The sequence below is a fragment of the Diprion similis genome, chromosome 11, assembly GCF_021155765.1.
Source record: "Diprion similis isolate iyDipSimi1 chromosome 11, iyDipSimi1.1, whole genome shotgun sequence".
Taxonomy (NCBI): domain Eukaryota; kingdom Metazoa; phylum Arthropoda; class Insecta; order Hymenoptera; family Diprionidae; genus Diprion; species Diprion similis.
Window position 1 is genome coordinate 3,239,818 of NC_060115.1, and position 20,690 is coordinate 3,260,507.

Genomic DNA, 20,690 nt, shown 5'->3' on the forward strand with positions numbered 1-20,690 from the left:
TAGCGCATCAATCGAAAAATAGAAATGTCAAATGCTCAAAGAGTTTTCGAATGCAAATTAAAATCCCCTTCACCCATAACCATAACAGAGATATTCAAGATTTAAATTGCGACTGTGCCATTAAATCGAGGAGCTAATTGAAAGACAAGAGTTTGTACCCGAACTGTCGAGATATTTACTTTGTATGTATGTGTATGAAAAAAAGATCAAACGAGGAAGTAAGAGTTCCTGCTTTACATCATCAATATCTGAATGTTTCCTGTGGTTCAACGACGTTGACGATCCTCAGAGAAGTTATACCTATGAATAAACAATTCGATTTTTCAAAACAATGGAGAGTCGGCCTCGATATTCCATTCAACTTCGGCTGAGCACCTGGTTCATTTTCATCAATTTCACAATATTCAAAGTGTTTGGAAAGCAAAATATTCTGATGATAGTAGTTGATGATTTGAGGCCATCACTCGGCTGTTACGGAGATCCTAACGCTGTTACACCAAACATTGACCTTTTGGCGAAGCGAGGCGTGCTGTTTACTCAAGCATTTGCTCAGGTACTAATGTTCTATATTCCTGAAATAGAAATAATTGGATGAAACAGAAGAGATGTCACAGTTACCTAGTTTATGATTAATTTCAATTCCCATTCAAATTTCTCAGCAAGCGTTATGTGCCCCAAGCAGAAATTCTTTTTTAACCAGCCGGAGGCCAGACACACTCAAGCTTTATGACTTCTACAGTTATTGGCGGGATAAAATTGGAAATTTTTCTACTCTGCCTCAACATTTGAAAAGTCATGGTTATACTACCATGTCAATCGGAAAAGTCTTTCACCCGGGTAAATGTTTATTTCAAATCACCATAGCATACTTTTAGTTAAAAAAGTAAACTGATAAATTTCACATCTATTTTATTTATAGAAATGTTTTCATATAAATGGAATCTCATTTTCCATGTAGGATCAAGTTCCAATGGATCAGATGATTCTCCATATTCCTGGTCTGAGAAACCATTTCATCCATACACAGATCGTTACAAAGATGCACAACTATGCCAAACTACTCCAAACTCAATACCTGCCCGCAATATCGTAATGCATTTCCTGTAATTTGTAAACAGTTATTGCAGCGAGTTTGGAAGTGTAGATCATTTCGCGCAGAAAGATTAATTGTTCAACGTTAAATATTGAAGTCCTTCGTATTTACATGTTGATAGGTCTGCCCTGTATATGTTCCTCATATGCCTAATGAAACACTACCAGATATAGAGACGTTGAGGGCAGCAAAATCATTTTTATTCAAACATCGTGGAGATAAGAGACCTTTCTTCCTTGCCGTTGGCTTTCAAAAACCTCACATTCCATTGAAATATCCCCGAAAATATCTTGGTTCGTAGAATTGTTTCTTTCTTCCACCATATTTACCATAATATGCATATGTATTATGTACATTATATTTTTTCTTGTGTGCAGAGCATCATCCACTAGAAAAGTTTGATGTACCTGATAACTACAAGTGGTCAGAGAATGTAAGTTACACAGCCTACAACCCTTGGCTGGATCTTCGAAAACGTGATGATGTAAAAAAACTGCTTCTCAAATTTCCATTTCAAAAAATACCACGTGCGTGTAATAATTTTTTGTTATTTTTTCTGCTATGCAAACGTCAGGAAACGAAAGATCGAATAAACTCCAATATATGGTTTATAGGAGTTAGAATTGTGTGAATTTATTATAGGCGACTATGCAAAGTTGATTATCCAATCCTACTATGCTGCAGTAACTTACATTGATGACTTGATTGGACTACTTCTGAAACAACTAGCTGTTTATAACATAGAGCGGTTCACATCGATAGTTCTTATATCTGATCATGGTAATTGTTTTTTCTACTTTTCAAACATGAACAATCTAGTTCTCAGCAGACTATATAAATTGATGAGAATTACATCTGATAATGAGTCATACTGTTAGTGGCTTCATCTTATCCGATAGGCTGGTCACTGGGTGAACATGGGGAATGGGCAAAATACAGTAATTTTGAAGTAGCCCTGAGAGTTCCTGTTATAATTGCCATTCCTCAGGTGACGTTTGATCCATGGATTGAGAGCACCTATACAACAAAAAAATTTTCCCTAATCCAGAATTCAGACTGTAGTCCAAAGCTAGGATGCATTCAGAACAGGTAACATATAGTGCTGAGTAAAGAAATGTCCCACTTTGTATACATGCTATATTACTTATGAGCTCAGAGTAAGGTTTAATTAAATATCGATTAGAAATTAACAAACGAAAACCTTTATGTTTTGTTTTGCATCGCTGAAGGCATCAGAAGAAGGGCTATGTTATATCAGATGCTATGATAGAATTGGTAGATATTTTTCCGACAATAGCTGACTTAACAAATCTGCCAATACCATTATGCATCGATGACAAGGATTACGAGTACAAGTACAAGAGTAACTCAACATCAATGTCTTCGAATCTTTGTAGTGAAGGTGTCAGCTTCTTACCTGTCATTTATGCAACTATGTACAAAAAGGTGCAAATGCCATGATTATTATTAATCTTTGATAGTTTGCTTATATGATTCACTATTCATTTGAAGCAGCTCATCTTTTGTGGGTACCCGATCAACAATTATTTATCAGCAAGATTGGACAGAGTGCCATAGCTTGCTAGGTTCCTGCAATAAAAAAAAAAACAAAACAAAAAAACAAAAACGGACAAAAGTAGAAAGCCCGCTGCTTGTTGATTACTTTGTCGATAGTTTTATGTCTTACAGATCATTCCATGGAAGAAGGCTGTCTTTGGTCAATACCCTCGACCAGGTGTAATACCGACACGAAATCCAAACAGTGACGAACCACGTCTAAGAGAAATAACTATTATGGGTTACACAATTCGAACAGCGGAATATCGGTACACTGCATGGGCTTCCTTCAACAGTAGCATTGTAAAAGCGGATTGGAGTGCGATCATTGCTGAAGAATTATATAATCACAAATTGGATTCTGAAGAAAATTTGAATTTATGTACTTTACCAGAATTTTCACGGATAAAAAATAAACTTAGGAAGCAGCTTAAAAATGGTTGGAGAAAAGCTCTACCTTACCGATATAAATATGGAGGTGAGTGAATGACACACAAGAAATGTTTAAAATTAGTGGTTCCTTTGCGTGCGGAGCACTTGTGTCTAATGTCCCCACATTTTGCAAAATACATTGAATAAACAACCTAGGAAAGATCTACAGAAGGCGTGAGCTTTTATAACATCTATGACAGAGATATACATAATATGGAGAATACATTGGATTCTTGTGTGAGAATTTAATTTGCTTCACTCCGAATATTCGAATTATAAAGAGGTGGTCACTACGAATGGTATTCATTTAGTATCATATTTGCTTGGAGGTACTACACTTACATCATGTAACAGTGAAGCAACGGTTGATTATTATTATTGTACTGAACTGTTTGAAATCGAATTAAAAAAAAAAATACCAAGATGATTAGTTTATTGCAATGAAATATTCAAGGAGTAATATGTGTACCTATAACCTGATATGGCGATATTCATTCACTTTCACCAGAATAATCGCCGTAACACAAAATAATGTTCGTATGAATGGTCAAAAATTTGATGTTGCATAGACAGATAGATCGACTGTCAAACTTTTGTTTCATTCCTCGCGTTTGTAGCTACTTTTTCAAAAAAATTTGCTAGTTTTCAAATCACTCCTCCTGTCTCTTACTGATTTCAGCTGGTGCTGAAACTGGGGGTGCTTGAACGGACGAAGATGGCGCTGTCCCAACTACTGACGTAGGTGTCGTTGGTACCTGAAAACAAGAACAGTTATGTTTAGTTGCAGTTGTTTATCATTATTTATTACCGTATTGTTCCGAAAATAAGTAGAGGTTTTTTGTCGTTGACAACATCCGCAAAAATCATCGTCTTATACGTGAACCCGTATGTTATGTGCAAGTAACTAAGAAAAACACCCTGAAAAACTGTGTGAGAATTGAAGGTCGTCTTATACTCGGAACAATATGGTCATTACGAGCAGTACAGAATATATGATTAATTAAAGGCAGGTATATACTAAGGGAAAGTAATAAAAGATGATAAAGCAATGGTTGTTTGACGTAAATGGAATGGAATTAATAAATACAAAAATTTTACCTCTATAACATCGTTGTCGTCTATGTGTAAATCGACTACTGGCGGTGGTCTTGTCACAGGGGTGGAAGTACCTATTCTGACATTGCCATATTGTTTGGCATAGTTTGCTTGTTGATCACGTTGCATGAGTAGCTGTTGTTGTTTTTGTTGCTGTTGTTGTAAGGCATATTGTTGCTGCGCTGGGATCTATCCACAAGAAAAACGATAGATTATTGACTCACAGCCTTTAAACTCAAGGATTCATTTTGATTTCTTGCTTACTTACCATCATGGTTGAGTCACCATAGCTTGTTGTCCCAAGGTTGCTCACAGTTGGGTAACGGAAGTTCTGTGACAATACAAACAGTTTATAAACTTATCAAACTATGACAGTAGTAATTTTGAAGGAAATCTCCCACTTACAGTTGCTGCTAAGTGTTGTTGTCTGATGGTTTCGCTCTCAAAGTATGAATACATCTCCATAATCGCACGTGCTGTCATGGCTGACTGAGCTTCCGGAGTCTCATTTGGATACTAGACGTAAACGAGTGATTGCATTATAATCTGTTAAAGCTATATAATCTATAAAAGTTGGCTCATTAATTATCTCGTGATTTATATCAAACACTCTGCACCTGATTGTGCCATCTCAACGGTAACTAAATGGTAATAATCATTCGTTGATGATTATTAGTTAGGAAAATTAGTTTGATATTCGACAATTATTCTTACATCTTTTCGAATCAGAGCTTGTAGATTTTCAATATTAATTCCCGAATACATTGCTCGGTTAGCAACCTCGGCTGGATTTAAACGAAGCATGTCATTGTACTGCTGTTGCAGAAGTAGATTTTGATTGTGGGGGTTGCGCATCAACACCTTTCGTCCTGTACGTTCATCTTCATACTCTTTCCATGCTTCCTTGCGCTCCTCCTCATCTAACTCTTCTTCTGCCTGTAACATGAAGTTTTTCTTTCCATATTTTCTTAAATCATCACATGAAACTCTTCCTCGTTGTTCACTATTCATCCAGAAATGCTTGGTGTCAATGGTGGAGGACACTGCACTATTTCCCAACACAATTCGTCATGGGCCGTCACTGTCAGCGCTGACAAGCGTAAAGTGGCTGATTGTGAGGGGAAAGTAGTTGCAGGATAGAGCGCCTCACCGCAGGGACTGGTCAAATAAAAAATCTTGACCATTATTATAGGTATGTATGTACGTTTACAATCCAAATTCAATAATGGAAATGCAGAGACGTATTCACCATCTGATATCTAGCTGTGATCCCTGGAATTCGGGTCAAAGGTCCTGAACCATGTGGTCTTACCTTATTTTCCAATAGAGAATCGTGTTCATGGAACGTTTCTATCCTGTCTTCATATTTTCGAAAAATTTCTGCCAATAATCTGTCCTTTGGCAAGTTAAGTGTAGGCTTGTCTTTATTAGTTTTAGGTTCGAATTCATATAATTCATCTAAGTCGTGGTTACTGTAATGTCGTTCAATTTGTTGTTCATCGACCACCCGGCAAGACAGAGAGAGCTTTGTCACCTGTCTATTGTAAATTTTTTCTTCCATAGTACCCTGGGCCAAGAACCGATATACATAACAAGGCTTTTTCTGCCCAAATCTGTTTCAAAATTGAACGATAAAATATTATATAAATTATACTGTGATGTGAATAGTGAATTTAACTATAGAAAAAAATTCTCAACTTTAGCCAAATAGTTGCTTAATTTTTTCAGTATCGAAAGTAATCACTGATTAACAATCAACTGTTTTACTGACGTTTTGGCTGAAAAACAGAACGAATGTCAGCAACCCTATCAGAAAAAAAAACCTGTGGTATTTTATTTTTCACGATCTTTAGGTACTATTGCAGTACCGAACCTTGCAGTTATTCCTTAGGAAACTACGAAGAGTGGTATTTTACGCAACACCTACTTGCTGATAAACCGCAGAAACAATATGTTTTTGCATAGTTGTCCACCTGAGTTGCCAAACTTTTCGCAGTTTATCCACCTCGTATCTGTGGAAGCAGTTGTAGAGTGAAACACCAATGCAATGCAAGATTCAGTACTGCAATGGTACCTAAGAATCCTATCAAATAAAATACCACAAGTGCTTTCTTTTCTGGTGAGGTTTCTGACATTAGTTATATTTCTGGTAAATTGCAGAGAAATTGACAGTTCTCGACCCAACTGCTGTTACATTTGACGACTGTTGACCTTTTGTACCTGGACATGACCTGTTCCTAATTTTTTCTTCCATTCGTTTTTTCTTTCTCTCATCTATTACAATGTAAATACTCAATTTGAATTTTGGTAAAGGAATATTGTTTCTTTCTTTCTGTTTTCATCTTGTAATTTATACCTGTTTTCTCTATTATACAGAATAATTTATTGGTTCTCTTTATGCAAATAAACATTTAGCTCTGTGAAGCCCCTCCCCCAAGCCGAAACGTCAGTAAAACAATTGTCGGTTTTTTCAATGACCTTCGATACTAAAAACTTGAACCATTGTAAACATAATTGCACGAGTCTCACCTGTATATTCTGAATATGCTCTGTACATCGTGCGAAGGGTTCCAGCTAGCATCAAATATAATGACTCTGTTAGCAGCAGTTAAATTGATTCCGAGTCCGCCAGCTCTAGTAGATATCAAAAATAATCTGGCCCTGCTATTCTTAGGGTTGTTAAAAATTTTACAATATTGACTTCTATTTTCGGGTGCCGTTTGACCGTCGAGTCGAAAATAGTCTAAGCCCAGAGACCAGCTTCCAGTATGGCCGTCAATAAGCTCACTACACGTTCCTCTTTGAGTTTCATCGTCAATTTTATTGAGGAATTCTTCTATCAAGGATAGTGCGTACAATGACTGGGAGAAAACTAAGCTGCAAGGCAAAACAAAGATAAATAGGTAAATTCACGAATACAGGGTTAAGGTCGTACACATCGCACCGTGGTGACAAGGGTGACACAGCTTAAAAATTAGCATTTTCGAGTTGGCACCGTATATGCAAAGTTCGACTCTATAAGCTTGAAAAGTGACATTTCTGTAATTGAAAAGTTGGCGATCCCAGAGTAGAGAACAATAGATAACTTCCATAAGCATATAAGGCTTTTACTCATAGCTATTTGCTTCTACTAAAAGACCCCAATTTTTGAGTTGCATCACCCTCCACCCCATGGTGCGATATGTATACCTTAGAGAAGTCGATTGTGATCCCCTTTGATTTAGGCATCGGCATAATGGCAGCGGCGTAACCAACCAATGAGGCGTGTGTTACTCTAAAAATTAGGGGGATCAGAATTGACTGTATACAAATACCTACATAGGTTGATTCTGAAACTCAAGTAGTGTCTAGGATTATGGATAGGGATTCAAGTTGGTATTGCAGTACAAATCAATAGCGCCATTACCTCTTGCCACTACTGGTCTGCAGTACAATATCAACCTAAATTGAAACCCTAGTTGCTACTTCCGTTTCAGAATCAACTCACGCAGGTGTACATACAGTGACCGGAATTAATATTTGCAAGTTAAGATTTGATATTGAGACCTTTCATATCTCTAAGCCAAGCTGTTGCCGGGTTCACGGATGTTTCTTAGGTAGCCTTTGATCGGACCTAGGAAATGCATACATGCAAAACTCCTCAGCACCAAGTCAGACCCTTCAAGAACTTTTCCGGCTCACCGTATTGTGCATAAATACTGCCTATTATTCATCCAGAATGTTTCAAGTTTTGATAACACTGCAATAGCATCCTGAACGACAACTCTATACATACACTTTATCTCCAATTTGCTCGCACTCCTTCAAAATAGCAAACAATAGAACCAATTTGGAAGATATCTTCATATCCTCGAAGTGTTCAGGCTCTATAAATTGACTCCACCATTCACCAGCCTGTGGTGCGTCCTCGTCATCGGAATTGATCGTGATTTCGTCTAGAGAACGAGCAAGTAATAAATTGATTAGATTTTGTATTATTCATCAAAATCTCATTTTAACATAAAGTCGCATCCAAATTACAATGTCATCGATTCAATTCCGACATTTTTAATCAAATTATACCCAGATTCCAAAATGGAAATCACTGGACTCTCCATTAATCCTCATCGTATCTTTATCTACAATGCCAAATGAATACTCATTTAAATAATCATATGCAGAGGGATCATTTTTCAACTTACCTAAAGGATTGGCCCTTGTACCACGCCTTGGCTTATCAGATTTCTCATCACTGGAACCATGAGTAGATTGTATGTCACTGTCAGAAGAGGTCGTTGATTTATCTTCACTTCCATCATCCAGAAAATCCCTCAATGATCCCTCAGAATCGCTCGCTTCCATACGTTTCTTTTCATTAAGTTTTTCCACTTTCTCTGCATTCATACGCAAAACGATCGGGTGAGTCCATATTCTTTGAAGTGATTGGAAGTCAGCGAATAAGGAAGTTCCTGCACCAACCTTTTTCCTATCAAAATATTATAAGAATGTATGCATTATTGTTGGTAGTCAAAATTTTGCGTGGATCTTGTAATAGCAGTTGGACACTGTTAGTGTGGCGGGGTAAAGAAATTTACCTTGAAAAATTTTCTAGGTAGTACTCGTACAACTTGATTTGTATGTCTGCCAATCTGACAGTAATGACATACTCTTGCTTTGGTGGTAGAAACGGTGTTAGGACAGAGTAGTCAAATCTTTGAACACTTCCCTCCAACATTTTGTGTAGCACGTGAGCACGTTTTTTCATTAATTTCACATCATATTCAGTTGAATCTTCGAATTGTCCGTTTGTTATGGGATTGACAAATCTATTCAAGAATTCTTTCTTTGTACCAAGAAGATTCGGTTTCACAAACTGAACCATGCAGTGGTCTGCAATACACAAGCGTTTAAAAAAATGTCATGGGTTTTGAATAACACTATCAGTACTTGAAAAAATTTTTACATGTGTTGACAGAAAGCGATGCTGACAATTACTATAAAAACATTATTCCATATAAAATATTAGTAGGTACTTACATTCAACCAAATTATTCTGCAATGGTGTACCGGTAAGAACAATTCGTCGAAGGGTCTTAACTTTCCTCATAGCCTTACTCAGAGCTGTGTCCTCATTTTTGAGTAAATGACCTTCGTCGCAAACAATTAGATCAGGTCCGGGATCAACCAGACACTTTAAAATTCCCTCATGCATACTCTTGCGCATTTTCTTTGCTTTTTGGTTGCTCAAAATTCTGAACATTTCGTATCCGAGAATTATTACACCTCCGGTACGTTGCCACTTTTCTAATTGGCACCTTCTCTCAAAGTTTTTCTTCATTCTGAAAAGCATGATAAGGAACAGTTAAAATAGAGATCTTGTACATTTCGATGTTTGTACTTACTTGGTCATCTCGTAGACCCTGACATCTTGTTCATTGTTAATATCACCCAACCATTTTTTGAACTCGTTAACCCAATTTAAGACAGTGCTCAATGGGCAGATAACCATAATTGTTTTGATACCAGTTTCGGGATGCGTAAGAAGAGTATGAGCAAGGGTCACAACTTGGAAAGTCTTTCCTAATCCCATACAATGGGCAACAATGCAGCCTGACCCCTTGGTAGACTTTGTCCGTTCTAAAGATTCAAAGCATGCGTCCCACATGAACTTAATACCCTGTGCCTGGTGCGGTTTCAAACGTTTGACGAGATCTTCATGTACGCTGATCAACTCCTTCTTTGTTTCTTCATCGAAGTCGAGTATCAATTTATCTACCTTTGCTTCACGAGCCAACTTTATTTCATACATCTCGTTATACTGAAAAGTAATAGAAATAATTCAAGAGAACTGGATACGGTAGACATGGTAAAATTAAGTCAAGTTCAAAATCTACACATACAGAGAAGTTGTAAAATTTACTAATGAATAAAGTATTTGATTTATAATTTGATATGTACCGCAATAGTGGTAAATAATTGTACTTGGTTCTTTACCAACTGGAATCATCAACAAATTTAAAAAAAGTTTCTTATTTATTTTTTCTAATTAAATACTGTGACCTTCCTAACAAATATAAATCCATAATAAATTTTATTAGACAGATTTCCATTTTGAATTCTATTAGTCATAAGTACTTTACATTAAAACTTGGAACTTAATTTTTGCAATAACTGCACCATACATCGTTCTGTAAACGGTCTTGGCGAGTAGGGTGAGTTAACAGAAGAATGCCAGGTCTGCATGGCCGATAGCCTCTTGTACAATGTGTGCGCATGCATACCTGGATCACTCTGAAGTTGATGTGTCAGACTGTGCTTGTAGATAGAAGTTGAAAAATATTAAGAGTACACTTTATCCACGTCTTCCAAAATTTATAAAAAAGTTGAACAGTTACGTATTGCCAACTTTTGAAGTCAATTCGATTGTATCGGAATATTGCGAAATTTTCGCTGTTCTTTGATATAAATATGGAAATTGGTATTGCAGACTTACCAATTTTTGACGTTCTGCTATACGTTTTAATCTTTCCTCTTCTTCTTTACCAGCAATTTTCGTTACATCTGCCACCTGCTTATCCTTTAAAACTTTTCGAATATTTTTCCTGTGAAACTTTCCTGGTGCATCTTGCGAGTTTGTAGGCATGTCGCTATCGCTGTCAGAATCCATTTTCTTTATACGTTTCCTTTTTTGCTTTGTTCTGGTGGAGGATATGAAACAGTGTAAATTTTACATTCATAGCAAACAACTACTCTAAACAAGGATAATGAAGTGCAAACTGCAAACAGAATTGAATTTTACATCATCCAAATAATGGTAACTCAAAAGCAATAATGAGTAGCTAGACATATAGGTATGTTAAATCAATGTTAATATAGCTTAAGGATTACGGTTTTTCATCCGGTTCAGATTCTGAATCTGTGTCAGAGTTTTGCGTATTTCGTTTGGTAAATCTTTTTTTTCTCAGCTGGGCAAACATTACATCTGAATCTTCAGATTCAGACCCTGATTTCTTTTTTTTTTCGGTAGTATCGTCTCCGTTATCGTCGCTCAGGTCTGTTAATTTAACGGAATCTGAATCGGACCCTAACATTCTTCGTTTTGGCCTTTTCTGACGCTTAGTGATATCCTTTTCTTCTACATCCCTGAAAAAAATACGAATACATGGATTCATCCAATAAATTAAAGAAGGATTTTTGGTAAAGATGGAGTCACCCTCGTTTGCAGTCGAGGACGAATAATGGCACGAATACATTAGAATGACACTTTTTCCATTTAATTTACAGGTCGTACGATATACAGGGTCACTTATTCATTGTTGAATACTGAGTGGGACTGATGCAGCCATTTTACTCGGTGCCCGATTCTCACCCGAGTCTCGTATTCAGCAACGATTAAATGTCCTTCTATATCACAATTAACACCCTATTTAAAAAATTATACCTCTTTTCATTTTCTTCTTTGAGTTGCGATTTACACCATTTCCTTTCCTCGCTGCTGCTGTCAGAATCTGTTAATCTCCAATTACGCTTAGCCAACAGATTTTTCATTTTCTGTAAAGACATATTTCTATTACAAGTTGAGTGTGAAGTACAAGTTGTCAGATTGAACGAAATTACCAAATAGCTTTAACAAAATACTAATGTACAGTGAAACTTCAGCTATACTATTTTCAAGGGATGTGGCAATATAGATCTAGAAGTGAGAATAAAGTTGAAGTGAAATACCAAAAGATTTTAAACCTTCGTAATTGTAAAATAAAAAATGTATGATTTCCAGTGGATTTTTAAACGAGAAACACGTACAAGTGCGAAACATATATAACGGAGGTTTCACTGTAGGTTGATCTCAACCCAGGTAGTTTGTGGTATTTCGTATACTTTACCCGCATCAATTATCAGTAAATGTAATTGTGTATTGTTTGCATGAAATGCCTCAAAGAGTTGACCTACTGTTTGTTCACGTTTTCCTTTGCTATCGGAATTATCAGTTTCTTGTGAGTCAGCATTTCCTTCGTTGGCTGTATTTTTTTTGCCCTTCTCTCCATCGGAATCATTCTTATGGTCACTCCCTGAATTTGCGGATTCTTCTACAAAGATAAATAATTTCTTGTATTTTATAAAGCATTATATTTATGTTGCTTTGCGATACTCCTGATCAATGTCCAATCACCAATCACCAATGCTGGTGATGCAATAGAGTCCCCTGCTTGACTGACCACTGTATTTATTAGTCCATATTTATAAAAAATTGTTTCATACATTAACGAATATGTAAAACGGTACTGCAACTTATGTTACACAGATGTCACATTTATAGCGCTTTCAGCCTGCACTGTTTCGCTATGCTGTGCTTTGTTCTGCTGCACTGGAATACAGCAGGACACAGCTAAACAATGCAGGCTGAAAATGCTAACAGAAACGGCAAAATCAATATACTTACCACCCTCTATTTCGGTCTTCTTTTTCTTTTCCTTTTTTGTAGTTTGCAGTCTGTCATTATCCTCAACTACCTTCTCTTCTTCGTTCTCCACATTGGCAAGTATCTCTGCAAAATAATTTCTTGCAGGAATATATTTGTTGTCTGTTTGAAATGCTTACTTTACAATAATTGATAGCGACATAAATCAAATAAGTTTTTCATCAATGCTCATGAATTTTAATTGAAAGAGTAAGATTGACTCTCATTTGGAAAACAAGTAAATTTCATTGTGACAACAACTCACCTTGTTCAGAATCCGAACTCTGGATGAGGCGATCTTTGGCGAGTTCGTTAGCCCTTACCAAAGACTCCTCTTCTGCATTTGTCTTCAGAATTACATTATTTTCATCAGACTCATTGTCGGAGAAGTCAATTACGTTTTCACCATTTTTTATTTTCTCCAAGTGATCCATAAGAGTCTCTTCCTTTTCCTGCATCTGTTTACATTTTGTTTTCTTCGCACGTCCCTTTGACGATGACCTTGAGGAAGACGATTCGCTTGAGCTTGAGTTGCCGTTTTCATTGCATGCGCCTCTTTTACGTTTCTTGATATTATCCACATCAATCAAGCTGTATAGGACCAATCATGACAAATTTATCAGTAATACAATCAATTTAGGTACTAAGTGATTATAAAAGTGGATTAAAAAATCACAAGCCAATTACGGGTTCTGTACAGACTCAAGACTAATACCACTAATATCACTACAGCAAATGAGCTGAAGCTATTTCCCAATGACTATAACGAGAATTGGCATTATCGGAGTATCACAGAGAAAACCTACACTTCTAAATTTCTACCTTTAGCCACCAGAAACTATAAGCGTAATTTTGTCTTGAGGAACTGAGGTAAGTAGGTGAAATAATGATCTGGATATTCTGTTTATGTATATGTGAATACCTTTTAAATGATTCCCATTCTTGATGTTCTTTAGATTTACCAAGCAACTGCGTGAATTGCTGCAAGACTTTATTTTTCAATCTTCTAATTACGACTTGGCATGACATTTGTAATTTTTTGTCCGTCGGATAATAAGAATTTTTTTCAATGCAAAATTTTTGTTTCCTAATTTTAGTTGAATTTGTGCAGTCGTCTTCGTAAATGGAGTTTGAACAGATTTCCTCCTGTTTTTCAGAAGACGGAGAATGTAAATCATCCGAAGATGGAGATACGACTAATGCCATGTCATCATCGGAGTCTGAGGAATTGGAGTCAGATGATAATAAGAGTCGACTTTTAGCAAGATTATTTAACTTAACATCATCAAGATCTTCATTATCTAATTGAGAGCTAGTAGATCTTCGATGCTCGTTTTTGTTAATTGCAGCTGCTTTACTATCTGTAGAATCTCGTTTCTCTGAGTATTTATTGGCATCTGAATTTAATCCCAACTCATGTGTATCTGACTTTGAAGAAAGAGATGTACTATCATCAAACTGTTCCGAGTCAGATTCTAGAATTCTTTTCTTAATCGCCTCTTCCGAATCGTCAAATGCTGCAGTCATATCGAATTCAGAAGGTATATCGTGCATCAGAGATTCTATGTCTTCTTGTTCGACGTTATCGGAAACTTCATCAGACTTGTGTTCTACAACATTTGATAATGGAATATTTGATTCAACTCCATCAACCTCTTCATTCTCAAGATGTTCTTGGACGTTTTCCAATGTACTAGGTTCAGGATCGAAGTATTGCAAGTCTTTCTTTTTTTCGAAATCAATTTCGTTCTGCCTCAATTCTACCAAAGGTAAAGTTTCATTTGTATTCAGATCAGTAATTTCATCAATTTGTGGTGTAACTGTTTCAATAGAAGGTAACTCTTTGGGGGAATGAGCTATTTCAGATAATGCAACTTCCTCATCATTTTCAACTTCCATTATCGTTTTATTTTCACTATTTTTAAGGTTGCTCATATTTGCTAAAGAATCTGATTCACTGGTAATATGATTTATACCTTGAGTGAAGACAAGTTCAGTCTCGCAATCGGACATATGATGCACATCGGTATCAATATTCTTCGATGAGTCATGAATTATTGTCCCTTGCTCATGTTCGAACAATTCTAGTGTAGTATCATCATCAGTCGATTGTACGGCATCAGGACTATTCGCTTCTATTGTCGGTTCATTTTCTTTACAGTGATCAGGCGATATCATACCATTAAAATTGCCTTCAACTGACGAATCTAATTGCTTGGTATTCTTATTACAAACTTCGACCAACGCCTGTTGTGAACCACTTTCTTGTTCTGAATAGTTAATAAGTTTTGTTTTGTTACCTCGTTCTTGGTGCGCTGACAAGTCCGAGATATTATTGAATGTGTCGACAGATTGCAAAGATTTTTCTTGGATACTAGGTGAAATTACATTATGTATACCACTTTTATCGGAATTTAATTCAGCTGATTCGGTTATTCCTTTGTCAGATGTATTTGGTGATCGAGATTCTATCAAACTTTCGACGAATGTGGCTTTATTAGTTTTTTTGGCTGAATATCTATTTTCCTCCTCTGAAAATATTTCGGTGCTGTCACATTCTGATATTACATCACAATCTAGAGTATGTGGAACTGTGTCGTTATTAACATTTCCATTCATATTCTCCATAACAACTTTAGCATTCACAGGATTTTGCATATCTTCTTCATCATTTGCCAAACTTTCGCGATCAGATTCTTTGTCAGAAACCATAGACTTTTCCTTGATACTGGACAACAACGATATATTATGCTTGGTGATATTTTTATGATTATCAGCAGCTTGTTGAGACGACTTCGATAAAGTATTAATAGACTTATCGAAGGTGCTCAAATTTCCAACATCCAACTCGTCTGAACTATTCCTCGTATCATCTCCTGCTCTGCCTGAATCAGAACCTTCAATAATTTTGGAATTTCTACTAGCTTTTAAAGCACTCATTTGTTTCGATGGTGAATCCTCTCCACTGCCTGTGGCAACATCGGAATGATCCATATCCAGTAGAATACTGCTTACGTTACAAGTATTACACCATGTACTATAAAATTCCATAAATTCTTCTACCCTACGACTCAATTCTTTCTGACAGCGGCTTACTGTTAAAGCACATTTTAGTACGGTCTTTGAAACAGCCGACACTACTGTGAAATTGTTATTCAATTGCCTCTCAGAGATTTTACGAGCACCCACATGTAAGGCTGCACCAAGTTTGTCCATTTCATCTATGAAGCTGTTTATGTGAGCTCTAATTACTCGTGCCTGATTCTTATTTACATATTCTTTGGTATTTGCAACTTTTGCATAGGTATGTTTCATGGATGATTTTTTCTTCCCCAAAAGTCGATTCTCATGACCTAATACAAACGATGTTTCGGATTTTTTTAATGCAGGCGTATTTGTTTTAGATTCCTGCTCCGATTTGTTATCCAAAAGTCGATCTGCCTCACTTTTTCTACGTACCGATGTAGAAACTTTGCTAGTGATTTCAGTATTTTTGGAATCCCCTGTATATTCTTTTCCAGAATCCAAGTACTGTTTAATTGGCCTGGTACATTCACTGAAACTACCAGTATTTCTAGTACTATCACAAATTTTCGTCTTACTACGCCTAATTTTCTTATTACTAATGCTTGAGCACGAATCCTCAGAAGAGAACCTGCCATGTTTACTATTTGAACCTTTTGACTCGTTAATTGCTAATTCAGACGATCTTTTCACAGCTTCAAATTTATTGTAGAGTTGCCTTACATTTACTATGGAGTTTGGATTTTCAATATTACTTGACTTTTTCTCACGAATAATTAAATCCTTTTTTCTTGTATTTTCATTCGGAACTTTGGAAAGGTTTTGTCTCGATGATTTGACAAATTCATTGCTCGATTCATGATCACTGGATTCTGAATAAATTGATGGATTCCTCGAATTTCCTTGAGATTTTGAAATTCTCGGCTGTTTCTGTCCCAGTTGACCCTCTTCTTTATTCCAATGGGAATAGCTGGAGCTCGAGTTATCATGCTTATTACTTCTATGTTTAGATTTCACTCTTGACAATTCATTTTTAAATCTAGAGTTGACATGGGTTTTCTGTCTTATTTCTTCTCGGTCAAAGTCAGTAGTTTCTTCATCGCCGGACAGTGATTTCATATTTTCTTTGAGTGTTTTAGCATAATTTTTATCTAACATAGCCTTTGTGTTATCATCAGGTTTACGATATCTATTTTGTACATTTGAATTTTCATTGCTAGAGGAATCATCTGAATTGTCACAGATTCTTGCAATGCGCTTCAGGTGTTCATTCGTCTTAATAGAGCTACGCCTGGGTCTCATATTACGTCGTTTGGTCAGTTTAGAGTTCTGAAAATTATTATCTAAATCCTCAGATAGGCTGTGGTTGGCATCTGATTTGGAGACCTCACCTCTAGTTGGCTTTTTATTGTGCTTCCTCCGTTTTCTGAAACACAGAAGTTCCAATCCTGTGTTACATTTGCATCTTTTCTCAGCTCCATTACGAGACAAAATTTTTCAAATTTATGAAAACTTTCACTTTCCTCAAAAATTCTTCCCACTTTCTTGCTTTTGTATTATTATCTATCAGCTGGCTTTGAGGATTGCAGATTTTTCTAAACTCTTTTCACTGATGAGGATTTGCTCAGAACACTGCCAAAATTATCCAACAACATAAGGAGAGTAGTTCAGAAGATCAAAGGACCAAAGCAAGAAAACGAGAATCATGCAACAGTGCAATTAATTTTACGCCAAAGGAGGTTGTTTACTATAGGGTATTGACAAAAATTATTTTTCATGCAATACGAAGACACAAACCAATTTCTAAAATAAGCATCTACTACCATTAGTAATACTAAGTGAAACCACTTTGAAAAATTGTTCGAAACACTGCGATTAGCAAAGCAATATGCGTTACATTGCAAAAGACCCAACACGAACTCAGCTTCAGATACTAGTTTTAAATGGTTTTTTAAGAAATGCTAACATTCTTAAGAGTTTGTCTTGACCCGTTATTTATCCATCATTATCAAAGTCAGCGAACGGTGCGCTTTTCAAGCACCGATTAAAGTATACCACAATAGTTAAGGATAAGTAAATTTCTTTTATGTAATATTGGTATTGAATCTTAGACAAAAAGACTTGAATCAACCAAAACTGAGTTGCTTAAGGCCCCGCTGACCTGGCATGTCATATATATATTTCGTGACGTCAGAAGCAGGGAAAACGCCATTACGAATCCTGCAAGAACGGAAGCACGAATCTTACTCGGGAAATTTTTAAATTGAAGCTTGAATAAAAGTGTACGTGGCTAACTCACTCACTGGTCATGCAAATCGCTGATAATGTGTATAATAAAGAATAATGAAGTGAATAAAATCACGCCAAAACAAACATGGCCGATCGGAGCTACCGCATGTTGAATATTCACTGATTGCACTGTTTCACAATTTCTTTCACTCTCGCCAGACAGTTAGCCACGTACAAAAGCACTCACTTTATTCGGGAAAACTTATACTATCAGTTATTTTTTTGTAAATATGGTACGATTCGTAACGGCGATTTTCAAGTGACAGCAGCCCGTTCATGGTCCACAAGAAGTATGTCTCGATCTGTAACTGACATCATTGGTTGGATCTAACAGAACAAGCCAATGAAATCAGCGGTCTTAGTTCACCGTTCAACGTTCAGAGGCGCTGCACGTATTTATGACGTCACGATTTGATATTTTCAAGTCAGGTCAGCGGCGCCTTAAGAGTTTGTCTTGACCCGTTATTTTGAGAATAAGTAAATTTCTTTCATGTAATATTGGTATTGAATCTTAGACAAAAAGACTTGAATCAACCAAAACTGAGTTGCTTAACACGTGTTCGAATGTAAAAAAGGAATTATATCAGCCACATGCTCTCAACTAGTACACACTGATTGTGAGATAAATCACAGAGTGCAATAAAACCACTTTGCCCTCTAATGGATAAGAATAATGCTTTCAGGCATCGGAATGTAATACACATCAAGATCCGTTGCGGTGATTCATCGTCAAATACAAATAAATTCAAAAAACTCACCTTGAATTTTCTCGTTGAATGACCTCGCAGACAGCTCTTACTTCCCAAAGAGGCTCACAGTTGCAGCGAAGACATTTCCAGTTGTCCGCTTCAACTTCAGGCGAATTTTTTCCAACGTATCGTTCTATACAGTCCTAAAATCAGATAACACAAAGTGAGTGGTACAACCAATTTCAAACTATAGATCTATTGAAAATACTTATTAGTAAAATAGTTGAAGTTTACAATCAGCAGTTGAATGTTCCGATTCCTGTGATACTACAATTGAATGGCAGTATGCAACAATGAGGAGAGTTGACTCATGTTTCATTTAATACTTTTGTTAAGAATGAATCATTTTGATGCGCGGTTGTTCTAGAAATGAAAGAATACAAAATAAAATTGACTTTGTTTCATACACACCAAAATACAAAACTAAAAATGCACAGCATGTTTTCCTAGAAGACGTGTTTTTTACTTACTGCATATAATAGTACCGCCATTTAACTGCTGGAATGCTTTCTTAAAAATAAGGAAAATAGTACATACATGACAAAAACCATAGGGACATGGCTTGTTTCCGCAAATGTATAGTGCACCACCATTTCCACACATGCGACAGTACTTATCGTCACCATCTTCGTCCATACTAAAATCACCGTCGCCATAGAAGTTGCTGCATTTCTATGACAAAATTAACAGCCTGAGTTGTGAATCAAAGATAAAAGATTCCAGGATTCTTGATTCTTTTAACAATTATCTGAGTTTCAAATATATGTCTATTTCCTTTTTTTAGGTGTAAGTATCACCTTCTAAATTGAAAATCTTGGTCCAAGGTAAGGTTAGAAGGTATTACCTGGTAAATTTCCAAGCATTCACACTTTATTGACAAGTTCATGTAATTAATGACTTATATGGACTTACTGGCAAACTTTAACGTACCTTGCACTGCAACGTCGTCATCAACGGGTGGATAAACAGGCCACCAGGCTTGTCGAATTTCCCACTGAGATCTGTTCCACATGTTGCGCAGATGATCTGCTTACGGTCAATGGATTTAGAATCTGAAATGACCAAACAGGAAAATCGGAATCGTTGATTGACAAGCACAATGATTTCTGTTGAATCTAGGGTCGATCAATGGGGTAATTTTGCAATAACGATTGATTTATGGATACCAAGTAAGAAGTTTACAATAAATTCAATCTGACTATCATGACAATTGCATTTTGGTAAAAAGATTCTGATTTAATTATTGTATTAGCTTTGAAAAAAAACCTATTGTAAATACTTGCTAAACGTGATATATATTTATAATGATTGTTTAGAATGAATAAAGAAGAACAATAATTTTCTGTTGACCCTCAAGTGCAATAATATCTATAAAGCAACATCGATGTCTATACGTTCGCGATGCATCCCCCAACATAAACGACAATCCGTACGAACGTTGAAAATAAATACACGTACCTTTGTAATTCTGGGCACGGTAGTCCGACTCCAGATTTGTCACGTCGATAGGCATTTAAGAATGTCAAGAAAAGAAAAATCGATAGAAATCTATTGAAAATCGATTGTTTGAAATCAATTGATAATGAGAGAAGATTCGGCCAGCAAGTGAAAGTACTCGCGTCAAGCTTGTAAATAGTCACGAATTTGACGTTTCAATACGTTTAAAACATTTGACCGAATGCAAACGCAGATCTTTATTAGTAACGTTTCACCGGGTTCGACGTGTAAAATCACAGAACAGCCATATTAAAAGGGTTTTCCTTTTTTAGAAATTTGACCCATGCTCTTAGGCTGACGAGATTATTCGCGCGCGGTCTTTCTGCGCTTACAAGTTATCTGTGGTTTTACGTAGTACGGCGTTCTTGTCCCCACGACTTCCAGCACAAGTCACAACCATGCGCAGAGTATACATAGGCTGGCGACAGGCATGATGTTTTAAAAAAGTAAGGTGTGCTCCTGCGCAGCAATCTCTAATAACCAATCGCGTGCCCCGCCCGTATGAAGTCCATGTTGG

The 20,690-nt window shown here is 36.5% G+C and overlaps 2 protein-coding genes across 4 annotated transcripts; one reads left to right on the plus strand and one right to left on the minus strand.

Moving 5' to 3' along the window:
• The first annotated feature begins 2 nt into the window (after positions 1-2).
• On the plus strand, positions 3-4,185 carry LOC124412569 (iduronate 2-sulfatase). Of its 3 annotated transcripts, none has more exons than XM_046892550.1 (10): positions 3-553; positions 660-837; positions 959-1,089; positions 1,215-1,386; positions 1,471-1,620; positions 1,736-1,873; positions 1,993-2,182; positions 2,323-2,539; positions 2,783-3,128; positions 3,762-4,185. In XM_046892550.1, exons 1-10 carry the CDS (start codon positions 332-334, stop codon positions 3,785-3,787), a joined length of 1,770 nt encoding a protein of 589 aa, XP_046748506.1. In that variant the 5' UTR covers positions 3-331; the 3' UTR covers positions 3,788-4,185. The 3 variants fall into 3 exon arrangements, with proteins under 3 accessions (XP_046748506.1, XP_046748507.1, XP_046748508.1); XM_046892552.1 differs by having other exon boundaries at positions 415-553; positions 740-837; XM_046892551.1 differs by lacking the exons at positions 959-1,089; positions 1,215-1,386.
• On the minus strand, positions 3,711-20,525 carry LOC124412565 (transcriptional regulator ATRX-like). The gene is made up of 23 exons (XM_046892542.1): positions 20,135-20,525; positions 19,607-19,728; positions 19,214-19,348; positions 18,686-18,819; positions 13,537-17,064; positions 12,880-13,205; positions 12,597-12,701; positions 12,107-12,243; positions 11,598-11,707; positions 11,045-11,299; positions 10,650-10,854; positions 9,559-9,974; positions 9,194-9,495; positions 8,752-9,046; positions 8,359-8,642; positions 7,953-8,112; positions 6,707-7,054; positions 5,490-5,790; positions 4,892-5,113; positions 4,583-4,693; positions 4,446-4,508; positions 4,181-4,366; positions 3,711-3,837 (listed from the first exon to the last, which is right to left on the minus strand). Exons 1-23 carry the CDS (start codon positions 20,187-20,189, stop codon positions 3,733-3,735), a joined length of 7,905 nt encoding a protein of 2,634 aa, XP_046748498.1. The 5' UTR covers positions 20,190-20,525; the 3' UTR covers positions 3,711-3,732.
• Between the last annotated feature and the right edge of the window lie 165 nt (positions 20,526-20,690).